General features: G+C 42.6%; 1 protein-coding gene across 1 annotated transcript; it reads left to right on the top strand.

Annotated features, from left to right (window-relative positions):
* The first annotated feature begins 13,194 nt into the window (after nt 1-13,194).
* Nucleotides 13,195-13,728, top strand: LOC138452914 (ribonuclease H-like). Its single transcript, XM_069605262.1, has one exon. It carries the CDS (start codon nt 13,195-13,197, stop codon nt 13,726-13,728), a length of 534 nt encoding a protein of 177 aa, XP_069461363.1.
* The last annotated feature ends 389 nt before the right edge of the window (nt 13,729-14,117 follow it).

Below are 14,117 nucleotides of genomic sequence, written 5' to 3'. Positions count from 1 at the left end.
TACTGGCCGTGATACTTTTGTAAAACAGCATACTTGAATGCTGCAATGTAGGGTAGTCCCTCACATTACCACAGGTGTTATCGGTAATTATAACTGGCGGTGGTCATCTAAAAGATCCATCACCACTGTAAACAAGGTCCAAAAGGTTTACTTGTTTTGAAGACAAATAATTCTCTTTTAAACATAGCAATGTTTATAAGGAACATGACTGAGGCTTTTTTGCTCAAAATTCGCTTCAATGCTGATAATGTTGCATACAAGATTGTGCCAATTTTAAGCTTTCAATGATGAGGAGGCCCTTCATTTCTTTATTGTAATAGCACCAGCAGAGGAGAAAGAGTTGTGGATAAAGAGAAGGTGTTCGATATCCCCCACAGAGGAAATGTGACAGGAAAGCACTGGAAAGCCAGTTATTCCCTTTGCATTATTGAACATTGCGCTTATGGAGCTGCACTATTCGGCCCACCTTAGCAAAGTTGTTTTTTCAGCACATATAGGGGAAGACTGGTTCTGCCCCAACTTGGCAGAATATATTGCCACCTTTATGCATACTTATCTGCCTGAAATTCACTGCGGTTCACATGTTGTGTGTTGTGCAAGGAGCAATACCGCGCCCTATTGGGCCCTTCTAACACCTCTATATAGATTACGTAGATATGATCCAAAACTGTAATGGCTCCAGTTATATGCTTGTAGTAGTGTACCCATTTTCTTGCTAGATCGAAGCTGGTCCATGCTCACACTCCGATGCCCTCTGTGCAGGGAAATCCTCATCAGGGAGGTCCTACGGTCAGACAATGGAACTCACTTTGTAAATGAAGTGTTTGAGCATATCACAGCTCTGCTGGGGATCAAGCAAAAGTTTTTTGCGTTTATCACCCGCAAGCAATGGGTTTTGTGAATTTCTCAATGGCTTGCTCAAAGAAAAAATCACAAATGGACTCGGAAAAAGGGATGGCTCCATTGCCTGCCCTTGACATTATTCACATTGAACATTATTCACATTGCACAATCAGCCTGCATCTGTCCACCATGACAGGACGACACATGCACCTCCCGCTTGCTCCTTCCACTAGAGTGCTGACGGACGCCCATAATGTTGCTACTGTGCTTGGTGATGAAATGCATGAATATCTCGCTTCAATGATGGCTAGTGCCTCTTTTATCTCTCAACAGCTGAAGGCCCGGCTGGGGAGGTCAAAGAAGAATGATGAAGATAACATACAAGTAGTACAATTTTAGCTGCTTAAACCGCCACTTCTTTATCCAGGGGACAGGATCCTTTTAAGACATTTTATTAGAGCTTGGTACAAGCTTTATCGAAGAGCAAGCAACAGACAAGGCTGTCAAATTAGTAGGGAAGAAGGCGTGGAAACCACTTGGGGGATGTCAAGCCCTGCAGAGGTAAGACCCCTCTAGCCCAGCACGTAGACGATTTAACGCAAGAAGAAGAAGAAGAAGAGGAACAGTCACAGACCCAAACACGTCCAAAGACCAGAGTTAGGCAAGAGCACACAGAGAGCTAGACTAGGTACATTGGTCATCATCACGGGTTGGGCAGAGTGGTAAAAGCACAGCGGTAATAGCATTACTATTGCATTGCAGCTCCACCCAATTCTGAGTTTGGACGGAAAGTTGGAGGTTTACCTCCAGCTTTGAGCTGGTACTAAATCTGCAGCTTTGTGACATTTCTGGCACTATTACTGCCAGTGCTATTACCGCTCGTGGTAATAGTGCCTAAAAGCCCCATTGAGTCCTATGGACTCAAAATAAATGGGGATTAGCAGTGCCACCGCAACTCGGGATCCGGTGCAAATTTCACCGGACCGAGTTGTGGTAACGCTAATAGCATTGGGCGATATCCAGCACATTTACCGCCAGGATACCGCCCAACTTGTGATGAGGCCCATTGTCTTTATTTACACTAGCTAATCTCTGCATGTCTGTGAACTGAGTTCAACAAGTCATTTTTTAGCTGCACTGTAAAAGAAAAGCCCTTTTATGAACTCATGGTAACCCAGCACCAACAATAGCAGAAAGAATGTTCATTTATGCTCTCCTTCTTTATGTCGCACACACTTACCCAATTCTGCCAAGAAATAACATGCCTGTTGTTGCCTTGCTTGGTAATACTAAAGTTCGGTTTATATTTGAGCAGCTTTTTATTTCAGCATTAGCACAGTACTATCGCAGACAAGCCTGACTGTTTCAACGATGATGACCTCAAGAGTTATGAGTTTTGGTAAATGTTTGTGTCGAATTTGTGGCCAATGTCAAGAGCGTACCCGCATGCAGACAATAGACACTGCAGCAAGAATCATTTTACTGTCATTTTTTGCATTCTGCTGTCTCTAACTCTTTACCCTCCTCGCTTGACAAAGGGCTGCACTGTATTAGATACACTTTGAAGAGCATGCTAACACAACCCCTTTTCCTGTTGTCACTAAAGCCATTCCTGAGTTTAATACCAGCACTGCGAATGAAGTAAACAACTTCAGAGAAGCGTGAACACTGACTTTCAGCATGTAATTTCCTATTTAGCTGATTCGTCCCACATCACCAATAATATGTGGTATCAGCACATGAGAAAGGTGGAGAGAGAAACCACAAAGTAGAGCTGCTATGTGTGTTCTCTCATCCCCTATGCCATGAGTACCTCCAGAACATTCATAACAACAGAGGTTCCAGCAGCCAGAGCCCAATGCATTATGCACTTATCACTCTGCCGCACGAGAGGGCTATTTCAAGGAAGATAAGCCATGTTGCGATGCATGTCACAAAAGACATTCCCGTATGAAGATAGCTACATCAAGACTCAAGCAATGATAGATGATTGCTGGAGCTCAGACAAAACAATACAGTATATACTGGACGGCCCACACAAAGGGGAAGCAAGAGTAGTAACTCAAAAGGAATTGCAGTGCCCAAAAACAGGGAAAAAGGAGACAGGAGGAATGCCAGGTTGCTGATAGAGACCTCAACTGGCAGTGTACGGACAGGCATTCACTGGAGAAGTATATATGGATGGGGTGATGGGGTGCAAGGCACAGGCACTCATAACGGTTCCAGTAGAAGTGGTACAGAAGAAAAATGATGACTGCCTCAAAGAATGGGCGATGAGTGCCAAGCTGCTCACGTGGCCTGAGAATGAAGCAGGCCCTACGTCAATTATACCACTTGAGAATGCTTCCCTTTGTTTCCAGAATAATGGCCCTGTGAAGGTTGGCGAGAATAAAGGATGCAAACGCACATCAAAGAGACCGGATATGAAGGTCTGTACTGCAGTAATAATAGCTCACTGCTGGGACTGTGGATCCAAAGCCTACCTGTAATTACCACCAAGTTGGGGAGGGATATGCTCTTTAGTACAGCTAATCCAAATCCTATATGTAATTACCACCAGACTGGGAAGGGATATGCTATTTAGTACAGCTAAATACACCATCTTTAGTAGTACCTCAGAAAGACATGCAAGTGGATGGGTTTCACAAAATGGAGGCACACCGAATGGAAAAAAAGGTCTGTGGGGCAGACAGGTGAAACAAGGAAACTATGTCTCACACAAAATGGAAGAAGCACTCGATGCAATACAACAGGAGCACAGACTGTTCAGCAGAACTGAAATGCTCTTTGCATCAGTTGTTCCTGGGGTCCAGGCCAACACGACCCCCCAATGGCTCCAAATAACATGATGGGAAATGTTGCCGATGATCAATTCAAAGGTTAAGGGGTTCAGCGCCATCAAAGAAGAATTGAGGACTGTCAGAAACATGACCCTCCAGAACAGATATGTTTTGGATCTCCTAACAGCTATGGAAGGAGGCGTGTGCACAAAGATCAGGCTGTCTTGCTGCACATATGTGCCCGCCCATGATGGAGAGAATGGAACCCACACAGAAGCTATCATGCAATTATCAGACTTACATGCCAACATGAAAGACATCACAAGCCCAGCAGGGGAAGAGGAAGACTGGCTGACATACATCTTTTCCTGGATACCATCATGGATGGCCAATGGACTGAAAGTACTGGTAGATGCCTTTAGTGCTAGTATTACTGGCCTTCTGTGTCATCAGAATAGCAATAACCCAGTGCAAGAAGACTATAAAGAAGACAATACGCATGAAAATATTACTAGATATTGAGACAAAGGCAGCCGGAGAGACACAGGCATTCGAAGTATATAGTCTCACTTGAAGCAATGTCCACCTTTCCCACCAGGCACAAGATTCTCATATCTCCCAGATCCACGTAACTGCATGTAACCAGGTATGGTCTAATGAAAACACAAAACAGTTGTGCGCCAGAGTGGAGGTAAGTGAAGGAAATCAGGATGCAGAGAAAGCAGAAAAGTGTCAAAAGACCCTTCTATACAAGCGGGACAATTTGTGCCAAATGAATTCTCAGGACAGAAAAATAAACGGAGAGAGTGAAAAAGAGATGGGACCAGTCTCTCTCGGTCTTGGACCAGCCTTAGCTGTCCAGCAGTACTATTTCTGTACTACCTCAACACAGAAAATGTCATTCTTTTAAAAAAAGTATTCTATGTTAAGAAATTGTATTCTAATATAATACTCCACAACAATGCTACTAGGGGGATATGTTTTGTTTTGCTGCGAAATAATAATGTACACATCTCCTACCGACGTTTTCTAAAAACACAAGAAGTTGGGACACACTGTGTATACCGATCTATGTAAGGTTGAGATTGGAAATTGTATACCTCCTCTTTTGTTCTTAAAAACACAATTCTAGACCAGCCTTTTGACTGAATTATGTAAATGTCAAATCCTGGCACCTCACTGTATATGTCCATGTTTTCACATGCTTGTTCACTTTAATTTTGGATTTGAATTGAATGCTTGATTTTTTCTTAAAAAATCTTTAATAAGGAAAAAAAAGCCACTTAAGAAATAAAAAGGCTACCATAAAAAACCTACTAATTATTTACAGTTGTTTTCTCCACTCATGTTAGGGATCAATTGAGCCTTACAGGGGTAACCTAGGAAGGTAAAAGAATTTACTGCCTTAAACCACGTGCAGTACCCAAAAGCTCCAGAGGACAGGACCACCCATTGTGCACATACAAATGAATTCTCAGGACAGAAAAATAAACGGAGAGAGTGAAAAAGAAATGGGCGAAAAAGGGGGTAAAATGTCATTCAATGTGCCCCTTTGTTTAGCGACAAGCCAGGCAGGCCTAAAGAAAATAAGCCCCGGGATTAGCAACAAGTCACATTTCCTATGTATACTTGAGGAATGTGAAGACAGATATTATGCCCCAGTTATAGTTGAAGAGCAATGCAGTATTTGCAATGGTGGATACAGGTTCACAGGTAACTGTGATGTCAAGGAAATTGTTGGAAAGCATACATTAAGGGAAACTCCCACAAGACATGTTGAAATTGAGACAGATTAAAGACCCTTTGCACAATTTCAATGGGGAAAAAATACTGGTGAAAGGTGCCACTGAAGTTGACATCATGGTAGGGAAACATAGACTGAGGCTAGAGTTGCTGGTCACACCCATTGAGGAGACACAATTCCTTTTAGGAACACATTGGGCCTCATTCCGAGTTTGGAGGTAGCCATGGTGCTATTAGCTATTAGCACCATGGCTACCCCCTTACCGCATGCCAGGTCCGGGTTCCCTGAATGGGGATTTACCGGGTCATTCCACCCTTGGAGAACCCGGTATTTCCCCATTCAGGGAAGCCATCCACATTCCCATTCGAGCCCCCATAGGGCTCAATGGCAATGGGGAGGGAACTAATAACGGGCACGTTATTAGCTCCCTGGTTCTTTAGCGCCTCCCGCTAAGGGCGGCTGGTTTTACCAGCCGGCCTTAGCGGGAGCCGCTAAAGGACCTCGGAATGCGGCGGTAAGGGGTTAACGGCACCGGCACCCTTACTGGCGCCGTTAACCCCTTACTGCCACGATCAGAATGAGGCCCATTGTCTGAAGAGACTGTCACCTCTGATTATGTGGTAAATAGGGTACTGTGGTCTTTGACCAAGTAGCCCTTGAAACCTCAAATTGTGGTGAGCCAGGTTAGCAATGCAAAAGAATGTCACACCATTGCTAGATCAGATACAGCAGTGGAGGTGTATGTTCAGAATGGCTGTGTACCTAGTGTCAATGTCATTCTTATTTGCCAGGGTGAAATGCATGGAGAAAAAGAAAAGCCATCATTAGAGATTCACTTGGATCCCAAGAAAAACTGGAAAACACAGATAGATGAAAACACAATGTGGGTCTATCTAAGTGATGAAGACTGTGAACAAAGTGAAGTTTCAGAGTCAGATTAGGAGAAGTATAGCTCAACCATTGCTGAAATAAGCATGAAGGAGTGTCAGGTCAGGATACTTTTGCATGTGAATGGGCATTGTGAAATTATTGAGGCAGTTTTGGCCCTGGAGCAGGAAAGGAGTTTCATTAATGAGAAGGTGTTCAAACAAATGCTTGACAGAGAAGAAATACTAAGTTTTATTGTAATAAAATCAACACATTTTCGGATTAGATGGTTCGGCCTAGGACAAAGAATAGTGTGGAGGTGCATGTTGAAGATAACAGTAGGGTCCAAAGGCATTCATCAAAATATATGGCCAAATCCTATCTGGGAAATGACATCATGCACAGAATGAGTATGGTTTTAGATTTCTTGAACCAAAAAGTTAGGTCTAGACTGGGTGGAGCAGCACCTTAATTTGAGGATAGAAGACAAGCCTACCATTGTGTGCAAATAATGGCAAATGCATTAGAGCTTCAAGTAAAACCACATTTTACCATTCCTGCATTCATAAGGCAATTCACAATGGAATTGAAGTATAGGAAGGGACAAAACTTGAAGGAGCCTGATGCATTTGTGTATCTCAACGAATCCAAGAGACAGCTGGACTGGAATGTGAATACACATCTTTAGTGGAAGTTCGGGATGGTCCCATTTGAATACTAGTGAATAACAGACAATGTCATGACATTTACTTGGAAGAAGGTGCACCATTTGTGATGGCAATGCAAGTATCATATTACACTGCAGATTTAAACAACCCAGTCTTTGGGAATATTCCTGAAAGCTATGTCACTTGGGGATTTTCAGGATTCAGTGAGTATATGCTTATGAAACAAAATATGTGATTTGTTGTCATAAGGACGATTACATCTTATTTCAGGTGGATGGAAATGAGACAGAGGAAAAGCAGCAAATTAAGGTGGAGGCTGAAGTGCCAAGGTACTTGAGAATGGCATCTCTCAGAAGAAATACTGCCACACAGTCAGAATAAAGCACTGAAATTCCTCCTTTGGAGGGTTTTCCAGATTTTTCAAAAACGGTAGAGGAGCAGATCCAGGCAGTAGATGCTTGCACCAATGAAGAAGAGAAAGACCAATTGAGAAAACTATTAATTGAATTCAAGGAGGAATTTGCTAAGGATGCCTATGAATGCGGGCCTACTAATCTCCATGTTGCTACACTGCCAGAAGGCTATGGTATCGAACCTTGTTTGTGTGACAATATTTAGAGTCTTTGGCAGAAATAATTAAAGATTTACAGTCTGGAGGAATCATTAGACCCATTCAAAGTACCTCATACACACCCATTTCAGGTGTGCTGTAGCCCAATAGTCAATGGAGGCTGTTTGCAGACTTAAGAGAACTAAATAAGAGGGTGCCTGTGTCAAGGTGGCCTCTCCCATTTATAGACCACGGTCTTGCATGAATTCAAGGGTGAAAGGTTTTTACTACCTTAGATCTAACAGCAGGGTATTGGTGTGTGCTCCTAACCAAAGATATACAAAACCTATTTGTCTTTCCGGCTAAAGGGAATCAATATATATGGAATCATAATCCCTTTTTACTTTGTCAATAGTGGAAGTGTGTTTTGGATCTTCCTGACCAAAGCACTCCCAGACGCAGCCAAGAGGTGAACTGTAGTCTATGTGGATGATGGCCTGATCAGAAATTAAGCTATAAAAAGTAATTTCAATGAAATTAGATATGTACTGAGCCAGTTGCAGAAGGCTGGGGCAAACAGGTCATTGTAGACGTCGCAGTGGTGTATGGAGTTACAGAACAGGGATTAAACCTGTAAAAGGTAGAAGTCACCCACAAGTTACAAGATCCCATGAATCTGAAGGGCTTAAAGAGTTTATACGTTACAATAGGAAGTTCATTGAAGAATATGCAGTAATCACACAACCATTGACTAAGTTACTGTAACAGAGGGTACCCTGGAAATGGGGACAGGAACATTGAAAGATTGCCATTAGAAACCACGAAGCAAAAAGCTTCCAAGATGGCCGCCGCCCAGATTTTAACTTTTTCCTGATCTTGTAGCACTGTGTACCTGTCCTCACTCGCACCGGATTGGCTGCTGCATTTGTTTTTACTTTGGGCCAATAGCCGGCAGGCTTCTATCCGGCCTATGAAGTAAGGCCTAGGAAAGAAGGCCTGTGCTGACAGAGCACCACAGGAGCCAGGTGCCATGATTCTCTTTGCACTTGAACTGCCTTGCAAATACTACTTAGGTGAGTCCAGCCCATGCTCACAACAGTGTCGATAACTACAAACTCTACCACGTAAATCCTTTATAAACTATCGACTATCATCTTGGTACACGCATAACACTCGCTGCATTATGGACATTGATGAAAAAATTGCCTCTCGATGCCTAATATAGCACATTCATTGGTGACTGTGACCACCACGCTTAGCTTTTACACATTAGCGTGTTAAAATATGTGTTCACCACAATGCCTATACGATTAGCACATGTATGACATCCAAAACCTGCTGTCTATCCACTCTTATCGAATGCCTGCATGTACAAATCGCATTTGTTGATTATCAATACTACTACCTATAGTTATATCTGACTCATTAATACTGGCAATCTTTACCTACATTATCTAGCGCTACTACAATGTTCATTTTATGATAACTTTACCTGCTACCCTAGATATCTTTTAACTCAATTACAACTGCCTATACACTGTTCAAGTTTCTGTTTAGTTTGATCAGCCCATTGACTTAACCTAGTTTGTACCAGCGTGCATGCCCGATTTACTCATTTGGTCTATGTTCACAATGTTTATTATCTTCCTTCACCTGACTGCCCTTAGGTGGATAATGTCTCCTATGAACACACACCCCCTAGATATGCCTACTGAAATCCCCAAATGTACTCTTAGACTAGACGTGACCTCCCTAAGCATGGAACAGACCTTACTCCTAAACCTATTATAACTAACATTCCATGTGACCTCACACAAAGGAACTCTAAGCTACACTCAAGATTACCGAAGATATACGAACTACCTGCTAGATACCTTACTACCAGTGCTCATATTAGGAATCATCACAAGGATACTGCTAAATTAAACTGCTCCTCTGTAAATACTACTACCAACCACAAAATGAATACAGACAAACACTACAAACGACACACCAGCCTATCCAAACACAATAGATCTGCCTTACCCAGCCCCACCCTTAAAGGAGCACTCATTAATGCCAGGTAATTAATAGCCCATGCCACAGAAATTGCCGACATTCTAGAAATAGGTAACTACGCCTTCTTAGCCATTAGCGGATCTTGGCTACACCAAGCAGCCGGCCCAGCCCTAATGCTTGCTGTACCCACCAATTATACCATTTTCAGGGAAGACAGAACTAATTCCCGTGGAGGAGGCCTAGCACTCATTGCCAAAACTGATTTGTCAATCAGAATATAAACAACCCTGCACACCTAATCCTGTGAGCCCCTAACTGTCAAGTTTCTAACGTCCAACTCACAAACCATTAACATAACCTTATCTATAGGCCACCAGGACCCATTGGTTCTTTCGAAGAGGACATCTCTACGATAATCTCTGATAATTTAAAAAATACTTCTCAGGCCATTCTATTAGGAGACCTGAATCTGGGCTTCAATGATCCCAAAGACACACAAGCCACAAACATTACCAATGTCCTAGCAGAGCTCAACTATACCCAAAAAGTGACACAGCCTACCCATGAGAAAGCCTGTACACTTCATGGGTGGCGGACCATAAATGCAACACAACTATTACCACCATCAGTTGACAAGCTGGGACAGACCATGCTCTTATAGCCTTCTCTCTAGATATTAAAATCCCCCAACCCCAACAGAACAGTATAGCACCTCCAATGCTAACAAGGAACAAAAATAACATAACCACAGAGACTTTATTACCGCTAATTCTACCTACACTAAACTCACTGGCCGACAATCTTGATCCCTCATTACTAGTCAACGAATTCAACACAATTATGGCCAATGCCCTTGACAATATTGCCCCGCTAAAAATGAGAAACAGCAAACCTAGATCACACCTAAATGCCTGGTTTACTCCCTATTTGAAATCACTAAGGCTAGAAAAACACAAGTGCGAATCCTCCTGGAGACTAGCCCCAGCAGAAGCATATAAAGCTACCCTTACTGACATATCTACAAAATATAAATCTGAAATCAAGCGAGCTAAAAGAGAAAGCTTTGACACTAGAATAATGCAAGCCAACTCAGGAACTAAGGAGCTCTTTACAATCCTAAAGGAACTGGAGAACCCTATCCCGGTACCTGATAACTGCGTCAAAAACAAGGTATGGTGCTCTAACATACAGAAAGCCCCGGGTGACAAAATCTCCACACTCCAAATTAAAATGGACAAGAAAAAACTAAACTTACCTCCCACAACCACCAAAACTAACACACCTCGCACTACAGCCAAACCTGAACTAAGATTCAACTTCACCAAAGTGTCCATACTGGAGGTTGAAAAAATAATCCTATCACTTAAACCATCAAACTGTCGAGGCGATAACTGCCCGGCACAAATAATAAAAGATGCTGCTAGAGACCTATCACCATTTATCTCGAAACTCATCAACTCCTCATTCTCATGAGGTATTATACCAAGTAATCTTAAGCAATCTTGGGTCCTCTCCCTCTTCAAGAAGCAATCTCTACACCCGGCCATACCCACAAACTATAGACCCATCATCGCAGTGCCATTTTTACTAAAGATTTTAGATAGAGTGGCCTACTTACAGATCCAAAAATTCTTGGAACTGCACCAAATCCTACGCTCGCGGCAATCAGGCTTCCGACCACAGCACGGAACCGAAACAGCACTCATTGATCTTAAGACACAGGTCGACAAGCTGAGAGACCAAGGAAAAATGGCCCTGCTTCTCCTTCTGGATCTCTCTGCAGCTTTCGACATGGTGGATCACAAAGTGCTCTGCAACCACCTAGAGTCTGCAGCACATTTCTCACCCCAAGCTATAGCATGGATCAAATCCTTCTTAAGTGAAAAAACCATTAGGGTCTTCTCCACCTCAGTGGCTGCAGACCCCGCTCCTATTACGTGTGGTGTACCACAAGGATCACGTGTCTGCCCCACAATGTCTAACATTTATACTAAGCCATTGTGTGTTGATTTGGATCTTCTAGGTGTCACCTACACTAACTATGCAGATGACACCTAGATTCTCATCCCACTTTCTGGGGATTACAAACAGGATTTGGCCTTGGTGAATAAGATATACCTCATCATCCAGGCATGGATGTCACGTCATGGTCTATGCCTGAATGATGACAAAACGGAACTCATCATTCTGGGGACTACACTGAACATCAGGAAACTTAGCCAAGATTACACAACTTTTGTCATAGATGGCCATACAATTAAAGTTGCCAAGGAAGTAAAAACGCTCGGTTTTTACCTCGACTCCTGTCTGACCTTGGCTAAGCAAGTAAACGCTATGGCATTCTCCACAGCCTATACTTGTAAATTTATCAGATCAGCTAGACCTTACCTCTCTACAAATAGTTGCACCATGTTGGCAAGAGCACTCGTGTTGTCCAAACTGGATTATTGCAACGCCCTCTATTTAGGGTCTAATAAATACATCATGCAAAAAATCCAAATACTGCAAAAGAATGCCCTTAGAGCGGCACTAGGAATCTCCATGAGAGCTCATACATCATCGACTAGAAGACAATCTAACTGGCTTTCCACAGTCAACAAAATCAAATTAAAAACTGCTTCTCTAACTTTCAAGTGTCTCAACAACCTATCACCATGCTACCTAACAGAGAGATTTAAAAGAAGAGTTACATTTAGACCCACGAGAGCTGCCTATACAAACTGCCTATCAGTTCCCCTGTTCAAAATGACCACAACTGGAGGAAACAGCTTCCCCATCAAAGCTGCCCAGTTGTGGAACTCCCTCCCACCCTCATTAAGGACGGACCAATCATTCCCACATTTTAGAACAAATGTGATTAAGTGGCTTAAAGAAAATGACCGATAGCCCAGCCACACAACCTAGTTGACCTAGCAAACAAATTGGACATTTTGACCTTCGTGCGCGACCCGCACTGCACTTCGACTACCTATTGTATTGAATATTCATTTGTAATGCATATGTATTACCTGCTGTATTCGTACTAATCTGCATTTTTGCCTTTGTAACCCATGTAACTATAAGCAACTTGTAAGCCTAAAGTATTCTTGTTCCCGCGCCCTGATACCTTTGGGTCTGGTGCACGCTACAAACAAACAAACAAACAAACAAACAAACAAACAAACAAACAAACAAACAAACATGTTTGGCTCATCCAAAGAAGAACCAAGATTTCCTTCTGGAGATAAGGTTTGCATGTCATGGGTCTTATATCAAAAGCATGATTCAAATAACAAAACCATTGCATTTGCTAGCAAAGCATTCTCTCAGGTGCAAACAACATTTAATGAATGTGAAAAATAACTTTTGACTACTGTGTGGGCATTACAAGATGTCTGCTCCATTATTCAAGGAGAGCAGGTTATTGTTGTGACTAATCATCAGCCCCCACAATTCCTGCAGAGTAAAAGAATCAGAGCAGGGATTAGCCCAGTCAAGAATTACATCATGGACATTGGCATTACAGGGATTCCCATTGGAAGTGAGACATGGGCAGAATAAAAAGAGCCCAGTAGCTCAAGGGCTGACAGACTTACATGACCGTGTAGCTGTAGGTGCTACAGATGATACAGAATTAGAAACACATTTGTCAGAATTTGATCAATCACTACACAAGGCCTTCAATGAAGAAGGGTGAAGGAATCTCCCAACTGTGTATGTGGATACCATGCAGGGGGTGATCCTGAAAAAGAATTGGTGCCAGGAATGCCGAATGTGTTGGTCAAATATGATGGTATCCCAAGAGTGAGCATGGGAATACGTCCCAAAAGTAGCCAAGTGGAAGAATTGGCAGCAATGTACAAAGCAACATCCACAGCAGTAGAAAACAAATCGAAAGAAATAGTTCTGGTTACCGCCTCTGATTATGAACAGAATAGTTTTATAGACTTCTTACCAGGGTGGAAGCTGAGAGGGATGGTCACATGTAACAAAAAACCATTCAAACATGGAAAACTGATTCAGGCCATTGACAATCTGGTTTCAGTGAATGAGAACAAAATCCACTGGAGGCAGATACGAGGAAACTCCAGAATAGCAGGGGAAGACAAGAAAGGGAATGAGAAGGCTTATCAATTGGCCAAAGTTGGAGCAGTGATGGAGAATCCTTTCCCATTTAGCATTTGCTTGATGAGATCCAAGTGGATGTGGTTAACACGTCCCAAATCTCAGGGAGCAGGTGATCAACCAGTGGTGCAATGGAGTTTTGATATGCCCAATCAGGACTTCATCAAGGAATAGAAAGATGACCCTATTGTAGGTTTATTGTAAAATCATCTGTCAGATGCAGAGCAAAATCCTTTAGCAGAGGAGTATTGCAAAGGAAGAGAAGAATTGAGGGTGTTATTAAATAATTTAAGAGATTCCAACTGAAAGATGGACTGTTGGTCCGAGAATCAATTTCAGGCCAGATCCAATAGGTTGTCCCTATACTGTTTCGTGGATTGATGTTATCATGCCCATGATGCAATAAAAGCGGGACACAGATATTTGCATAAAACATTGTAAATATTAAAAGAATATGCTTATTGGCCACTTATGTCCCAAGATGTGGAGTTGAATACCTGGGGGTGTTTGGTGTGTACACAGTGTCAGCCCGCCTCACCAACACATAGAGCACGATTAATGAA

The sequence above is a fragment of the Ambystoma mexicanum genome, chromosome 4p (genome assembly GCF_040938575.1).
Source record: "Ambystoma mexicanum isolate Mex_15411 chromosome 4p, UKY_AmexF1_1, whole genome shotgun sequence".
Taxonomy (NCBI): domain Eukaryota; kingdom Metazoa; phylum Chordata; class Amphibia; order Caudata; family Ambystomatidae; genus Ambystoma; species Ambystoma mexicanum.
This window is presented reverse-complemented; position numbering and strand designations above follow the sequence as displayed.

Excerpts from the sequence above, each read along its gene's own strand:
- LOC138452914 (XM_069605262.1), top strand. The coding sequence starts at position 13,195 with ATGCCGAATGTGTTGGTCAAATATGATGGTATCCCAAGAGTGAGCATG.